The sequence below is a fragment of the Ictalurus punctatus genome, chromosome 11 (assembly GCF_001660625.3).
Source record: "Ictalurus punctatus breed USDA103 chromosome 11, Coco_2.0, whole genome shotgun sequence".
Taxonomy (NCBI): Eukaryota; Metazoa; Chordata; class Actinopteri; order Siluriformes; family Ictaluridae; genus Ictalurus; species Ictalurus punctatus.
Window position 1 is genome coordinate 13,766,520 of NC_030426.2, and position 18,837 is coordinate 13,785,356.

Consider the following 18,837-nt stretch of genomic DNA (forward strand, 5'->3'; position numbering starts at 1 on the left):
TTTAGCTTGGAGATGCTTTTGCTACACCTTTAGCTTTTAATCATTTTTCTACACAACACTGTGTTCCGATGTTAGCAAGTCTATTTGAGATTCATGAACGATTTGATGTCATTTATAGTGTGTGTGTGTGTGTGTGTGTGTGTGTGTGTATACCTTGTGTCCAGAGTCAGCTTCCCAGTAGGTAAGCTCATATTTAATGATTTGGTCCTGAACAGGCCAAAGCCAACGCAGCATGATCCGAGTGTCGAGCTCGGCCTCTGCCTCGAATTCACTTGGCTGGGCTGGAACTGCATGAAACATACAGTCAGTCTCACAACTTACATACACACCTGAGCTCATAGGGTCCTGACACACCAGTGCTTCCAATCGGAAGCTGTTGACTGCCATCAGCACACACTTGCACACACTTGCACACTCTGACACACCCTCACACACTCACTTAGCCTGGTCTCTCTTACCTCCCTGCAGTGTTTTAATCTGCAGTGTGTGGGATGGTGGTCCGTCTCCTACAGCTGTGAATGCCAGCACACGCAGGCTGTAGGTAGTGCCAGGTACCAGGTTTGAGATGGTGGCCAGCTGTGCTGCGTCAGCCGTGTTGTGCTTGTACCAGGCACTGAGTGGCGCATACGAGTGTACGTCTTGTGTGTAATATACTCTGTAGCCCCTGATCAGGCCATTTGGCTCCTCAGGTGGCTCCCACTGCACCAGCGCTGTGCTTGAGCTCAGCATCCTGGCCCGTACCCTCAGCGGAGGAGACGATGGTGCCTGCTCGCCAGTTCGTGTTTCCACGGATGTGCTGGGCAGACCACGCCCCACGTTGTTAACAGCCATGACACGAAACTCATATGGTGAGAATGGACTCAAACCACCGATGCTGTAGCGTGTCGATGCCACACCGTCCACTTCCTGGAAACCGCCACTGTCAGAGTGTTTGGCACGGTACTGGATGACATAGTATGAGACCGGCTCTGGGTTTCCAGAATCCCACGTCAGAGTCACGCTGGTTGCTGTGGTTTCAGTCACCATTAGAGAGATGGGCGAGCGAGGGAGGGCTGGAACACACATACATACAGTCAGGGTCAATTATAATGGTGCTATAGAGTCTTTTGGGGCTATTGCATGGATATTAACCACTGAAGGAGGTTGGCCTATTACAACTATTAAGGTCTGACTGCTGTAATGATTTATTATTTTTGCTTATAGACTATAACAGTGGACACCAACCCTCTTCCTTGAGATCTACCTTCCTGCAGGTTTCATATCCAACCAAAACCTAACACACCTGTTATAGTTGATCAAGAACTATGGTTGGAGCTAAAGTAATGGTAATAATAAATGGTCTGCACTTACATAACGATTTTTAACCTTAGTGGTTCCAAAGCGCTTTGCACTGTGTCTCATTCACCCATTCATTCATTCACCACATACACCAATGGTAGCACAGCTGCCATGCAAGGAGCTAACTTTCCATCGGGAGCAACTTTGGGTTCAGTGTCTTGCCCAAGGACACTTCGGCATGTGGAGTCACGTGGGCCAAGAATCGAACCGCTAACCCTACGATTAGTGGACACCCCTCTCTACCACCTGAGCCACAGCCACCCCTAAAGTCTTCAGGAAGGTAGATCTCCAGGATCAGGGATGTTGACCACTGGGCTAAAACATCTTAGATGTTTAGACCCTGGTACCCTGTCACAATAAAACCTCTGCTCCTTATCCTGCTCCTCTTTTTGGTGTTTATCTCAATCTAATAGGAATTCTAGAAATTATTTTTTTACCAATACTAATTTTAAACGGGGCTGCTGTGGCTCAGGTGGTAGAGCGGGTTGTCCACTTATCGTAGGGTTGGCGGTTCGATTCTCGACTCCACGTGCCGAAGTGTCCTTGGGCAAGACACTCAACCCCAAGTTGCTCCCGATGGCAAGTTAGCGCCTTGCATGGCAGCTCTGCTACCATTGGTGTGTGTGTGTGAATGGGTGAATGAGACACAGTGTAAAGCGCTTTGGATAAAAGCGCTATATAAGTGCACCATTTACCATTTAAATGGCAAACACTAAAACCAATTCATGATACTGGCTGATGTAATTTTATACATTAAAAACATAGGCTTCACTGGAATGATGGAAGAAGTAAACAAAATATCATCTGATTTTATTAGCCAACTGGTTTATCAGTCAAGCTTCTGTTGATTATTATTATTATTATTATTATTATTATTATTATTATTATTATTATTATTATTATTATAATATGCACTTAAAAGTCCTTAAAAGATCTTAAATGATATTTTCTACTTCATAATTCACACACAATGCAAATATGCCTCCAAGCTACTTTAACTGCAACATTTTGAATGTCATTATCTAACACTAAAGTGCAGGTACTGCAATCTATAGGTCATCCACTGTGCATTTGACATGAAATGCAGAGGCGTTGCACTAAAATACGTCTTTTTCCCATGGTAAACACGACCATTATCATCACTTTGGCTCAGGGTAATGGCCCGCTGCTCAGGATGCCATGTTTCCACAGGAGAGCAGTAAAGTGCCTGCATTATAATAAAATTGCAGGAGAAAATGACTCTAAACCGCTGTTTTTTTCATGTTGCATGTGATTGTGCTGCTGTCAGAGTACCGGATGGATGTGTAAGTGTACAAAGTAACAGCGTTAAAAAGGGTATGAGAAAAATGTTGGAATGTCCAGGTTTATGGAGCTTAGGTCTGTTCTCTATGCGGAAAATGCACTGGGAGCAATTTCATCTGCCTGTGAGAGGTGAATGAGGAGAGTATGACATAAAAACTGTGCAGACTGGATTAGCACTGTGTTAAGTGATGCCTAACTAAACCTGCAAGATTTATTGTGAATCGTTTTCCTTTTTCACTCTAATCCTTCAGCATGAAACCCTTCCTGGCTTTTTCCCATAGTAAATATAACCATGTCCAAAAGGCCAAAAGAGTCCACAACAAAAGTCATGATTCATTCACGTCGTTGGAAAATCCTCATATTAAACTACATGAATATCTTACTCATGCACCATTTACCAATTTTTCTTGATTATATATTGTCCAGAAAATAAGATTGAACTCTTCCTTACTGAACTAACATTTCCTATTTAAGTCCAGAGCTTTTCAATAGCCTCCTGTTTGACAATTTCCCCCATTTCACAGCGGCTTTAAAACGCAGTGCCTTATGCAGAGTCCTTTTTATAAGGCAGTACCAGGCTATTTCATATTGTGGGTGCATCAAGATGTATTTTGTCTGCATCTCTTCATTTACATACATCTGGGCCTAAATCTTTTGATCCCTACTGTAGCTGTAGCTGTGATTAAAACTCCATATCTGAAATTCACCCATTTAATAATTCCAAGTCTTAGAATCCCAAAATGATCATAAGAACCAGATGGCTATTGCCAACATGTGGCACAGAATTCAGCATGTTATGTCTTGGTGTCTGATACAGTCTTAAACCTCAGAGACAAGGAGGAGCATGTCTGGGCTGAGCTCCAATATTGTTACCATGCAACAATGCAATAAGCTCACTTCATTCTCATCAAGAGACAGTTTTAAATAACACCTTTCATTTGGCCGACTAGGTTCACTTTAGTTTAGGGTGAAAAACTTATTTATCACTCTGAAATGATATTCCTCATATTTCAAGACTGATGAAAGATTGATGAGCTGATGACACATGCTGTGGTGATAGGGAGCTATGGGAATCATACAGTCTTCATTATTAACAAGACAATTTTACAGATTCGCAGCTACAGCTGGGTGAGAACATCAGAGCTTTGAGAGCAGATCGGGTCATCTTTCTCTATCACTGCAGATGAACAAGTACATGCTTAATCAGATGTCATGTTAAGTCAATGGCAGATGTGTCTCAGATGTCTTCTTTCCTCTTCAGCTCATCCCCAAAAATTTATTTTAAACTTCTGACCATAACTGAACAATGCTTTTACAAATACTAACATTGATTTCATAATGTGCATTTAAAACAGCATGTTATTATTGATTGAAAGCAGTAGGGATGATAAGGCAAAACTCATTACAAATGAAGACACACAATGCTCCTGAGACCAACGTTAACTCAAAGTAATGAGACTGTGTGATATAGCCATATAGCTAGCTTACATAAACTAAAAGTACTGCAGCAACTCACCAACCTGCCATGTCAGCTAGTTAAGCCATTAAAATAATAATGTAAACACTTTGTATGTGAATCAGCCATAATTGTTTTGGAATGGCAAAGAGGTTGGCTAAATAACTTCGCTGACTAATTTTGAAATTCGCTTTTGAAATAAACAGCTTCTGACCAAAATTTCCTACAATTAATTACGGTAATTTCCGGACTATAAGCCGCTACTTTTGTCACACGCTTTGAACACTGCGGCTTAAACAATGACGCGGCTAATTTATGGATTTTTTACGGGCTAATGAGCTTCATGCCGCCAAAACATTTAGCCTCGTCACATCGGACCAATGAAATTACCGAACAGGTCACAGTGGACCAATGAAACTGTTCGGAATTAAATCAAACGCACTCAGTCATTTTGCGCTTCATGCACACACCCTCATCATGGAAAACACACGAAGAAATGCATATGATGCAGCTTTCAAGTTAAAGGTGATCGATCTGGCTGTCGAAGAAGGAAATAGCATGCGAAGAGCAACTTTTGCTCAGGTTTGCCAGTGGATCCTAACAGCGTGGAGCAGTGTCAAAAAATGTACTATCACCAACGGGTTTCGAAAGGCTGGACTGCTGCGTGATGAAGAGGACAGCACAAGCTCAAGGGCGAATTTGCCTCGAGATGTAAGTGACATTGAGAGCGACAACGAAAGAGAGACTGAGGAAGTGTGTGACGAAGTGCGAAGCGATCAATGACTTTTCCTGGTAGGCAACTGTATTTTTATTTTTTTTTAACCAGCCGTGTTACAGGCACTGTTCGGAAAAAAACATTTACGGTACGTATTTAACTAAAAGTTAAAAATAAATCTTTGTGTAACATCTTTCTGTGTAAATATCTCATGTTACAACGTGGACACCTGCGGCTTATAGACAAGTGCGGCCTATATATGTACAAAAAAAAATTTCTTTTTAAAGTTAGTCGGTGCGGCTTATATTCAGGTGCGCTCAATAGTCCGAAAATTACGATAAATATACCTGTATTTTTTTTTTTTTTTACAGTGCTTCTCTTCATGAACTTAGTTGTAAGTCTTCGAGTTATACTGTATGTTATTGACTTATGTATATATGGTCTATATTGCTGTTTCTTTGACTTTGACAAATTGGCAGTCATACGAGGAAAGCCTTGTTTGACCAAAAGTATTGCTTCTGAATTTCAATATATAAAATAAAATTATATTATACTATTGTTATCAGAATACTTCCTGGTTATGTCTTTTGGACTGTAGCATAAACTTGCCTTTTCTTCTAGGCAGAGATGATAAATATTCTGTAATTTTAAATGGACTCTTACCTTTGACGATGATCTGCGCAGTTGTCTCGATCATGCCCAACGAGGACATAGCCACACAGGTGTAGTTGGCTGACTGGCGGATGTTGTTGAGCTCCAACACGTTGCGGCCAATAGGCATCTCTTCTTCTTTGGTCAGCTCCGTTTCACCCCTCATCCACTTGACAAAAGGCATTGGGGCACCGACAGCGACGCACGTGAGGTTGATGCTGCCACCGGGCATCACCTCATGATTGGTGGGGGGAATAGAGAAGCGTGGAGGAACTCGCCTGACTGTTGGAGGAGGACGAGAGGAAGTGAACACATGGCAAAAGAAGGAAACACAGTAAACAGCATTGCAGCCTTACTTTGGCATGGCTCTGGCATGATAAGAGGGATTCATTTGATCAGATAAGTAGCCTTTTAATTACTGTTAATATTATAATATAATTATGAGAAATCTTTTGACAAATTAAGTTAAAAACAACATGTCTAGTGATGCAGAAACTGACGTTATTGTGTTTTTTATTATAACATGATGTCTGCTGGAAAGAATTAGAATGAATTTTTTTTCAAATTTTGGTTGACGACAGCTTGCCAATTTCATCACACTAGGTATTTGCCATTTGTTTTAGTTTTTTTTAACCGGACGTAACAGCATCTCATTTTCTCATTAGACTTTGCTTGAACTTGCCCATTAGGCAAAGTGCTACCTTTGAAAAAACTCACTAATGAAGATCCAAATAAAAAAATGCAAAGGACTTTTCCCAAGCAGTAGTGTTAACTGGACTATACAATAGTGTAAAATGCACTGCTTTGCAGTTCCCTGCTGGGGCATTGGCTGAGTGGATCTTTATTGTTATCTCCCTTTGGTTTCCCTGAAATGCTGCCAAGCTTTCCACATTATAGGTGTTGTCTGAATGGACATTTCTGCACTCTCTCTGCACATTAAAAACACGAGCCGCTACAGCGTTAATTACAGTCATGAAATGTGAGTCATGAAGGAAGGACTCCAGAGACACTGTATTGCTTTCTGTATTATGAGCTGTAGTGTCTTATCTTCAAGGGTTGAACAGAGAATTGGATACTAGATCTTGTGCTCACTCTGGGACAAACACTGGCTCATGATTAATGAGTATTTCTTGCTATTTTGGTTTGGAGTGTTCCCTTTCAAACGGAACTCAACATTGCATGCGATTCATACACTGGGAAGAAGTACATTCATACATCCTCGCGCGTGACTGGTATCTGAAGTCTTTGTGAAATCATGCCTATTTATAGGCCTGCTGTGGTCAGGTGACATGGCAATTTTGCAGATCGCGTGACTATAAAACAGCTCCTGCGAACCACATCATAAAGCCTTAGTATCTTCAGAGAAAGAGTGCATGTCGGTTGATTGTGTGAACGCCAAAAAAAAAAGACTCTTAATTTCCTCTCTAATTAAAAATAAAATAAAATCTATAAATACATTGCTGTGAATAAGTATTTTCCCCATCCTGATTTCGTCTGTTTTTGTGTATATCTCATACCAAACATTTTTAGAAATTAAAGCAAAATCTAAGATAAAACAAAGGCAACCTGAGTAAACACAAAATACAGTTTATAAATGCTGTTATTTATTGAAGCAAAAAAGTTATCCAATATCAACTGGGCCTGTGTGAAAATGCTTTACTAATTCTCAAAATCTAAGAAACTGCATTCATAATGGGGTTCAGCTGGACCAGACATAACCAGGTTTCATTACTGCAAACCTTGTTCAATCAAATCAACACTTAAACAGAACATTTTCAACACATGTTTTTAGTTAAAAAGGTCTTACTCAGTAATACACTATGCCAAAGTTGAAAGAAATTCCAGAAATGTTTAGATAGAAGGTGATTGAAATACATCAGTCACGGAAGGGTTACAATGCTCTCTGGGAAGCCAAAGAACCACAGTGAGAGCCATTATCTCCAAATGGAAAATCTCAGCACAGTAGTGAACCTTCCCAGAAGTGGCCGACCGTCCAAAATTCCTCCAAGAGCACAGTGATGACTCATCCAGCAAGTCACAAAAGAGCCAAGGACAACCTCAACCGAACTACAGGCCTCTCTTGCATCAATAAAGGCCACTGTTCATGACTCCACTATCAGAAAGACACAGGGCAAACACTGCATGCATGGAAGAGCAGCAAGTCAAAAACCACTTCTAACCAAACTAAATAACTGTATTGTGCGTTTACTCAGTTTGCCTTTCTTTTAGGTTGTATTTCATTTGAAGATCTAAAACTGTTTACTATGAGACACAAAAACAGAAGGAATCAGTCAAATACTTTTTCACAGCACTGTCTTTACTTTCCCTTAATAAAAGAAATGTATGAGTCAGAGAGAGTTCAGGAAGTGTGTCATGCCTTGCTCTAGTTTTATCATGGGGGGGTGAACACACATTCTGTGTGAAGTGTCTGGGGATGGAGCATGCCACAGCAGCCCTTGAGGGGACAGACTGCACATTGTGAACACTTTACAATGAGGCAGCTCCGCCTGTGGCTCGCTCTCTTCTCGGCTGAAGGGAGTTAGGTTTCAGAGCCTCGTGGATCCTGGGGATCCCGAATGGATCTGGAAGATGAGCCGGAGACGTGCCGGGCTCTATTTTGGAAGATTTTGAAACTCACGTCGCGTATCCTCCTTTCCATATGGAAAGCCAACCCACCCTCTCTGACTCCAAGGAGCCAGAGGGGGGAGCCACTGCACCAAAAACTTTATATGCTCTCAAGCATATAAAGAACTGCTTGAAATGATTACTACATGGTAAATAGCCTGCACTTATATAGTGCTTTTTTAACTTTAGCAGTTCTGCAAAGCACTTTACACTGTGTCTCATTCACCCATTCACACACATACTCACACACCAATGGTAGCAGAGCTGCCATGCAAGGTGCTAGCTTGCCATTGGGAGCAACCTGGGGCTTAGTGTCTTGCCCAGAGACACTTTGGCATGTGGAGTCATGTGGGCTGGGAATTGAACTGCCAATCTTATGCTTAGTGTGCAACATGCTCTACCACCTGAGCCACAGCAATCCAAGGACTATAGGGCTTTAGAGAACCTTAATCTAGACTGGCCCAGGGAAGAGGAAGTGGCTTGTAGCAAACTGGATGAGCGCCATCTCCCCAGTGAATATAAATCTCCCTCACGCAGCAGAAAACTCTCCTTTTTCCCAGAAGTCCATGATGAAATATCTCACTTCTGGGGAAAACCATACCCTAGCCATGTTTATAACCCTGCTATGCCGGATTATTTGGCCATTATGGGAATGAACAGCACGAGTATTTGGCTATGCCAAAGGTGGAGAAGGCACTTGCGAGCTACCTCTCTCCATCGATGGCAGGAAATTTAGGGGGGCTGACTTTGCTATCCAAGCCATGTAAGGCCACCTCAGCGTTGGTTGGCAAAGCCTATGAGGCAGCGGGTCCCACTTGTGGGTCACTGCATACAATGGCAGTGTTGCAGGTCTACCAAGCAGACCTGCTGAGTGATCACGACAGAGGGGAGGGAATTGGGCCCAAGGCAGTGGCGGAGCTTCGCCGTGCCACAGATTTGTCTTGACCAAGAAAACGGCCTGTCATATCGGCCGTTCAATGGGTCACTTGGTTGGGGTGGAGATACACCTATGTCTCCACCTCTCAGGGATGATAGATAAGATTAAAGTCTCCATGCTGGATGCCCCTGTTGAACCTTCTGGCCTGTTCAGCGGCATGGATTATGCCATCGCGGACAGGTTTCATGAGGTGAAACAGCAAAGAGCGCCATTCAGCCAGTTACTTCTTCGTTATGTTGAGTTCGCCAGCACTAGTGCAAGGGAGGCACAGAAGGTGAATGTGGTGGCCCACCTCCCATCGCGGAATTCCAGGTGGACCAGGTGGCCACAGTCGCAGCCTGCAAGTAGGCCTGATCAGAGAATGATCATTAATGCAGAGCACGCAAAGAAGGAGCAGTCCTGATGGGCCACGGATGGAAGTATCAGGGGACGTGAGGTTGTTAGGGAAGTTATCCCCTAGTATTACTATATGGCCCACTAGCCAATGTTATCCCCAGTTTTCAGTCTTCTCTGGTCAGCCAGCTGTCACAAGGCAATGAAAATCTGATGCTTTCCCTCCAACAGAATGTGGAAGAGTTAACGTCACTAAAAGACCATATGGCAGTGTGTAAATTACTGCCAAATGTGTCTCCATGGATTCTGTCCACCGTAGAAAAGGGTTGCCAGGTCCAGTTCAGAGCTCAACCACCCAGTTCAGAGGTGTGCTCACCACAGTAGTCAGCACAGAGCAGAGCCCGAGGTTAGCACACGACGTAAGATCCCTCTTGGACAAAGGGGCCATAGAACATGTATCCCGTTCCCTGAGGGAGGGAGGTTTTTACAGCCATTATTTCATTGTCCTAAAAAAAGTTGGGAGTATGTGAACAATTTTAAACCAGTGCCATCTGAATTGTATTCTTCGGTCACATAGGTTCAAGATGTTGACACTCAAACTTATCGTTCCACAGATTCAGTTTGAGGACTAGTTTGTGACGATAGATCTAATTTCATATTTCCACATAGAAATATTGCCTAGTCACAGGAAGTTCCTGAGGTTCATGTTTGAGGCAACGAGTACCAATAGCTTCCCTTCGGCCTAGCTTTATCCCCTTGCACTTTCACAATGCGCTCCCTTGCGACTACAGGGCATCCGTGAACTAAACTACCTGGATGACTGGTTAATTCTAGCATGATCCAGGGATTCAGGTTGAATCTCAAGGAAGGTATGCTTTCTCCAGTACAGAAGACAACTTTTATAGGGGTTATATGGGATTCTACTATGATGAGGGCGTTTCTATCCCCAACACTTGTAGGGTCAATCCTATCAACAGTGGGTGAGATAAAGCTGGGTCTGGGCATCCCCTGCAGTCTCTACAAGAGACTTTTGGGGCTTATGGCAGCAGCAGCCAATATCATACCTTTGGGCCTATTGCACATGAGACCATTTCAGTGGTGGCTGAAAAGTCCTGGGTTTCATACGAGGACGAAACCCCTAAGAGTAATCAGTGTCATGAGGCCGAGGTCATCTCTGTACACTTTTCCCCCAATCGCTCTGCTCCCACAGGTTCTAGTGAGAATTCGCCAAGACCGTCTACGTCTGTTGCTAGTAGCACCTTATTGGCCAGCTCAAACATGGTTCTCAGAGATACTATCCCTGCTAGACTGCACTCCCTGGGAGATTCCCGTTTACAGGGATCTACGTTCTCAAGCCAGAGGGTTGCCCTCAGCTGGAATTATGGAAACTGTCGTTCTGGCCCCTGAGTGGCAGGATTGTGTGTGCTGCGGCGGGGTGGTCTACGCCACACAAATTCATTTGATATTACAGTTTGGACATGCATTCCACCCCAGGTTTGAGTATCCTGCAGTGACCCTCGGGCTCCAATCTTTTTGAACAGGCCATACCTTCAGTATGATGGAGTGGGTATTCTCGGTCCCACAGCGTGAAGCTCACGCAACATTGAGTTTCCTTTGAAAGGGAATGTCTGAGTTACGTATGTAACCCTGTTGCTTGAGAAGGGAGCAAGATGTTGCACAGCTTTTTCATACTGGGGCATGCCTGTGAATTGTGTCTTTGCTTCAGATAATAGAGGCTGATGACATGGTTCACAGGTGCCACGTAACCTGACCACGGCAGGCCTATAAATAGGCATGATTTCACACAGACTTCAGATACCGGTCAGGCTCAAGGGCGCTTCCCACAGCGTGAAGCTTATTCAATGTCTCATTCCCTTCTCTTTTTTTAAAACACTAGAAAACCAGAACAGTCAGCTTAAGCATGACTGCATGGGTCACTCTGGCATTAAATTGCACATTATTTAACATATCAGATTCAACACATCCGATTTAAGATACACAAAAAGTATGTGAACCCATTTTAAACTTCAACAACCGCAAATCTCTAATTCCCTGATAAAACAAATCCCAACAGACATACCAGATTTCAACACATCCAATAGTATATGATTCAAAAGTTTAAAAATTACAAATCCATTTTGACATACGCGATTAAACTCAGATGACTAAATATACATGACTCAGCACTTCTGACTAAAAACATTTAATTTTCTTCCAAGATATACCAGGCTCAATCAGGGAAAATGAAACATATGATCTCAGTTTCAAAGACACTGAAGAGTACAAGACATTTATGTAATGAGTCATGGGCAACTATCTGAGCTTCCTGCAAAGTATGGGCTCAAAATTCTCAAGTGTATTAGGAGACTATGGAGAATATTTTAATCTGAAGTTTCCAGACCAGATTAAAGATAATGGGAACAAAATATAACTGGGAAAAGAAAATGCCTTTAGTTATTCAAATAATGTGAACATATATCTGCTTAAGATAAAACAAACAAATTTGATTTAGTTATGTCTGTTAAGTTGATCAATTTGTTAAGTTAATCGGTAATCGGTAAACTGTCTTGTCCTTTTTTTTCAGAGGTACATGAGCGAACATAATTTAAAATCTGCACATTTGCCCTAGCTTCTAGTCCTTTTAAACAGGGCCTATATTGATATAGCATGGTCTAACTGGGTTATAGACAGATCAGGAAGCAAGGTAATTATTAATCTCCCTTGTATACGTGACTTGAATGCCATTAAATTGGTGGGGTTTTTATCCCCCTGAGGGAAAGCAGAACAGAGAGGCATTCGTGATAGTACAGCAGCTGAGACACACTGGCGCCTTATCACCTGCACCTGGCTGTGCACCATAAAAAACCCAGAAAGTGAAACTGAGCTGTTAAATGTCACTTTGTTAGGAAGTTTATCCACCATGGGAGATTACACAAAGTATTGCCTGTCTCAGAACCAAATCTCCTTCTAAATATGTTTTTCTGTATTTTTGGTCTATGTTTCATTTTCTCTTTTGTTTCTATTTCTGTTTTTCATGTTCCTTTCCCCCTTATTATGTTTGGGTCATGTTTTCCATTTTTATGTTTAGTGCAATGTGTGATTTTTGTTTTCTATGTTTTTGTCAGTGTTCTTTCTCTGCTTTTTATGTCAGGTTTTACCTTTCTTTTATGTTTGGCCCAATGTCTCTTTCTTCCCCATTTTATGTTTGGGGAATGTTGCATTTCCCCTTTTTATGGCCCAGTGTTTCATTTTCCCTTTTTTATATCTGGTCAAATTTGGTCCCCCCAATATATACACACACACACACACACACACATATATATATATATATATATATATATATATATATATATATATATATATATATATATATATATATATATATATATATATATATATATATAAATAAACTTTTTTTTATGTTTAGAGCATGTCACATTTCCCATTTTTATATTTGTTCCCAGTCGTTTTATTTTTCCATTATTATATTTGACTCAATGTTTCTTGTTCTCCTCTTTATGTTTGGGGCATGTTGCTTCCCCCCTTTTTATGTTTGACCCAATGTTTTTTTTTTTACCATTTATATGTTTGGTGCATGTTGCTTTTCCCTTTTTATTTTTAGCCCATGTCTCTAATGGCAATTTATTTTCGCCATTTTAAATTTGGGCCATGTTTCTTTTTTTTATTTTTTATTTTCTTTATTAATAATATGTAGGCAATTTTAAAATGTTTATGTATGTCTGGGTTGTATTATTTCATATATCAGACAGAAAAAGAGAGCCAAAGGTACTAGTCAGTATATGAGACAGCACAAAGTCTCAGCACACTGACTGGAGGGTAGGGGAGGAAGAGAAGATGATGTTAGACCATATCAATTCACATTAGTCATCATACACACAGAGGACAGATGTTACCTATGGACATCATGGACATGGAGGATGGTCATGTTATGATGGCTGAGTTTTATTCATTTGGAGTGAGTTAGAGAAGAGAGTGTGATGGCCCAGTGTGATGGCACCATCTCATTTTGTAAAAGGAGTTTTTGAAGTGAGCTGTTAAAAATGCAGAACACACACTATAGTCTAGAAAGCATGCTGCAGGAAGAAGAGAGGAAAATGCTGGAAGGAGATGCAGAAAATTAGAGGGATGGGTGGTCCAGACACAAGTCACACACACACACACACACACACACACACACACACACACACACACACACACACACACTTTCTCAAGCATGTCAGACAGCAGCACAAGCAGGAAGCAAAGCAGCCTCAGCCACAATCAACAGAGCATGCACCTGTGACTGAATAAATGGGTGAATAAATAAACGAAAGAAGTAAACCTGCGCATTAATGGAGAACAGAGCATCAGAACCTATTTTGACTCTAGCCATATTGCCACAAATGAACATTCTCTGTACTGAATAGAAAACAACCTTGATCTTCAGATAGCAGGGCAAAACAAGCCTTGATTCAAGCAATGACTCAGGCTAATGCCACAGAGACCATAACAAATGTGAAATCATAAAGCTGACATAAACCAGTGGGTCTGCAATGATGGAATAAAACTAAAGACTAATACAGATGACTGCACTAATACAGAAACAGAAATATTTTACATTTAAACCACAGCACTGTTGAGTTCTCAAATCTGATTGGTCAGGTGTTCATTAATTTTCTATGTATGTATGGATTTGACAATAGTTCCAGATGTAATTAAAAAATAATAGGCTTCATTCTAACATATAATTTGTGATCAACCAGAACCCTGGCTTACAGAGACGGATCACACAGCATATGTACACCAAACTTGACCAGAGAGAGATGCTTTCTCTCTGTACTTGTCTCAGGATTGTTTTTCATAGCTGGAGCCAGAACCAACACGGCCCCTTCCAAATTAAACAATCAGTTCTTCTTTATCCGGCTTAAACACTTCCAAACTCAAAAGGCTCTTTGGCTTTCATTCACACGATAATAATATGTCCTGTCCTCAAACGCTCTAAGCTACGAAAAGGGAGGATAATTACACTCTCTGCAATCGGGAGACTCATCTGTAAACAAGTTTTGCTGTTTGACCTTGGAAATTGAATGCCTTGTGACACTGCAAAGGCACTCTGCTTATGAAAATGGAGAAATAACATACTATAAGGAAAACATAGTATATAGTAACTGTACATAGTGATTTAAAAAAACAGTCCTGCTCACATATCTGGTTAAAGTGCCCATCAAATCAAAATATTATGCACATTTACAATATATGTCTGTCTATAGTTTTAAAAAAGTCTTTTCGATCCCAAGTTTGATCATTGATGATGAACTTATAATGATATTATGATGATATTAAAGCATATTAAGGTTTAACCGTATTGACATAGATACTGTAACATTAGCCCTCCAAATTTCATTTCTAACTACATTAGCACTTTTTTCACAACTGTTCAAATTACCATAAAACAGCAATTAGATTAGGCAAGGGCAATTTGTTCCACACCAAGTAATGAGATAACTGTTTGTGCTGAATCAGACCTAGACCAAAAGTTCACTGTCAAGCATATGCAGCTTATGTGATGTGAAATCATTTATCTGTATCAAATCCATCACTTCCCAACACTAGGTATCAACATTTGAGTTCACTTCAAAATGAAATCAAACAGCCCTAAACTTTCCAGTTTTTAAAAATTATTTTAAAATATATAATATTATATGGGGTAGTGGTTGCTTGACGGTTAAGGCTCTGGGTTACTTATCGGAAGGTTGGGGGTTCAAGCCCCAGCTCTGCCAAGCTGCCACTGTTGGGCCCTTGAGCAAGGCCCTTAACCTCTCTCTGCTCCAGGGGCGCTGTATCATGGCTGACCCTGGCCCCAGCTTTCTGACGTGATAGGGTATGCGAAGAAAAGAATTTCACTGTGCTGTAAAGTATATGTGATAAATTAAGACTCATTAAGTCACCTGCCATCAGGATTGTCGATGTATACGTTATCGCTCTTCATGGTAAACATAATTTTTGTTAGTTGTCAATAAGTTTGGCAGAGCTGCTGATTATCTTAACACTGGCTGTTGTGGAAATATGTACTACTAAATATGTACATTCTGTTTCATACAGGACTGAATCATGATCATTGAGTCATTTCCAAGAGCCTTGATCTAACAGTGCTGGGATATGAACCACTGAGTCAGCATTGCCCATTGAAAAGTAGAACAAATATGCCTAACTGAGTCTTTCCTGACTAGGTATCTAATGTGAGAAATGTGAGAAACATAGAAGATACTAACTGGAGCTACAAAACACTACATAAAAGTAAAGTATATACATAATAATGGCAAGTGACAGATGATGCATGGAAGACGAAACATCAACAGGCATGGACAAACAATTAAAAAGCAGAGCAACCATGCGGCATGCAAAGATTATTGGGGAAAATTCTGGGGTAAATGAGGTTGGAATTGTTGGTAGGAAACAAGGAGGCAAAGGAGGGGAAAAAAGGGGCAGAGAGGGGATGTTAAGTTGTAGTAGAAGCCCTGTGCGGGGCCGAAGAGGAGATTGCTATCCTGCTATCCAGGTCCTCCATGTAGATGACGAGAAGGAGAAAGAAAGGAACCCACCTTCCCGCTGGTCTGAGAGTGGGGAGTGGAGTGAGTTTTGATGGCAGGATGCGATGGAGATGGAGGGAGGGAAGAAGAGAGAGAAAGAGAGAGAGTAGAGGAAAGGAGGGAGAACGAGAAGACAAGGAGAAACAGAGAGAGTAAAACAGGCAAATATTCTGCTTATCCATTAAAGAGATGAGCAATAACATGAGGTCACAGAGCACAGAAACACACACACACACACACACACACACACACACACACACACACACACACACACACACACACACCTCTATAAGATCTAAACATGACAGAGTTTAAAGACAACTTACATAGACAAATCTTATTCTTTTCTCCCATGACTTTCTATGTTGTATATAGTTATAACTGAATAGTTAGACTGAATATATCTAATGGCCTACATCCTATCATACATAATGTACATCTCCCCCCACCCCCCCAACAAACACACACACACACACACACACACACACACACACACACACACACACACACACACACACACATGACTAGGAAACACATTTCTAAGCATCAGCACTAACAAGCAGTGAGAAGGCAGGAACCTTCAAGTGGCTGCTTGTGGGCTTGCTAATGGTTAAGGCACGTGAGGATGACTGCAACCATGCACAGATGTTTATGGAACAGGATAAGCATTTCAGCAATGAGCAGTCCCATATACAGAGTGTGTATATGCCAAGTTATAACCTGGAGATATGGAATAGTAGTAGAAAACACACACTGATAGAGAGAGACACACCTGCATACAGAGGTGAGAATAAAGAAAACTGGATCATATAAACAGAGTGAAAAAGAGAAAGGTTGAAATGCACCAATGAGAACGAGAGAGGCCACCCACACACACAGGGCGACCCACACACTGACTGAAGTTTTACACACCTGTAGAAGAAGGACGTTAGGCAAGTTCAAATAAGAGCACAGACATTCAGCTGAAATAAAACCACTTTTGGTGTGTGTATATATATATATATATATATATATATATATATATATATATATATATATATATATATATATATATACATAAAGCACATAATCTCAGTTCACACCTCACTCACACACACACACACACACACACACACACACACACACACACACACACACACACACACATGCACATATGCAGGTTACAAATAAGGAATTTGATCCCGATTACAGACTCATAAATATATATTGAATGTCATCAAAAGGCCAAGGTTCCGAGTGTGTGTTCCATCCGTTGCCACATCTTAAGGTGTGTGGTCTGAGTTCACATCAAACGCAAAAGGTCTCCATTTCGGTGGATATGATCTCTGCTCTGCACGTGTTATTGGAGCTTCTGGTTCAGACTTTTATCAAGGTGAATAAACAGGATGGGGGAATTAATGAGGAAAGAACACACGCAAACATACAAAACAACCACACGCCTCACTATATGATACACCGAACAAACACAAACTCAGATCTGCACTTTCTTCAGACAGGTGAATTCATGCCAAGATCAGACAAAACAGACAAAAAAGAGTTTCTATTCAGAAACTTTTTTTTGCGCTAGATCTTATGACCCAGATTCAGAGCAAAGATTTTCAATGAGAAGGGACTGTTGCAAAGTTGAATAAATCACAGAAAATTCATCATATCAAATGATAGGTGTCTCATCTTAATAGCCTCTCATTAGCCAACTCGACTCACTCCGAGTATGTTAGCTCTGGTTAGCTGTTTGTCTGCTTAAACATATAGTAGTTGTGTCCTACCAAACAAGACAATGAGAGAATTAGAAAAGTTTGAAAAAACAATCTGGTTTATCTCTGTTCAATTCTCAGCACAGATTAGCATATACTTGTTTCCATCATTACAAGTATCATTACTTTTTTTTCCATCTATTTATCAGCAAGGAGCGTGGTCTATCTCAAGAAGGTACACTATGAATATGCTTTAAACCTGATGTTTCTTACGCATATTACAGGTCCATGCCACAGACAAAATGGAGGGTCTGTCTGCAGACCTGTTTGCTTGAGTTTTTGAGTATGACAAATCGGCATATCTTTTATCCAATATATGCACCCATCAAATCTTTAGGCATCTGGAATTCAAAAGCAGCTTTATAGCACAGTGTTCTAAAAATATCTGGCGAAAGTTATCCTAGATAGTTACCATTAGCATTATGGACATTTGAGTATGATTTCTCAGCACTCCTGTCAAATTATCTTATGTTGGATAGCTAGCTAGTTTTAGCTACATAGACTATGTACATTTATGAATATGACTTAAGAATCTTTCAGAAATCATGTTTTCCCCAAATCGAATGATCCAAAGCCCTAACTAGGCATTTTAAAATCAGGTCATGATTATTATTATTATTAATAATAATAATAATAATAATATTTTTCAATTCACTACATACATTTAAAATGAGCCTCTTGTTTAACAAAGCTTAAATATAAGGTACACAAAAATGCTTGACAGTGTATGTAGCTGTTCACTAATTACAATGACACAAACCGGATGACATGAACAGTAAAGTAGACTGTTATGGAAACAGTATTCAAGATTTCAGCTCATGTTGGTGTTTATTAACACCCTGGTTTTACAACAGTTACAACTGGTTGAAACTTGTCTAATTGCAAATCTCATATCTGTATCTTAAACCTTACCGGCACCCCAACCACACTGTGCCCAAAAGCAATCCCTTTCTGAAAGAGTTAATAGAGATCACAGTATCAGTGGAGAGGTATTCTTTGAGAATCAAGCTGCAGTGTGAAGCGGAGGCAGGTGAAGGAAGAATTTTCCTTTGAAATATTCAAACTTCGTCCTCCTGTTCATCTGGAATTCCCCCCTTCATCCCGCAGCAATCTTACATACATATCTTACAGGCATA

The 18,837-nt window shown here is 40.8% G+C and overlaps 1 protein-coding gene across 6 annotated transcripts in view; it reads right to left on the reverse strand.

The window, feature by feature from the left end:
• Positions 1-18,837, reverse strand: part of ptprfa (protein tyrosine phosphatase receptor type Fa) — a 264,589-nt gene that overhangs the window by 79,108 nt on the left and 166,644 nt on the right. For all 6 annotated transcript variants that reach the window (XM_053683707.1, XM_053683708.1, XM_053683706.1 and 3 more), the window contains exons 7-9: positions 5,475-5,744; positions 459-1,052; positions 154-287 (exon numbers count right to left, since the gene is read on the reverse strand). In XM_053683707.1, the coding sequence (XP_053539682.1) occupies positions 154-287; positions 459-1,052; positions 5,475-5,744 (998 nt within the window). The remainder of the gene's footprint in view (positions 1-153; positions 288-458; positions 1,053-5,474; positions 5,745-18,837) is intronic.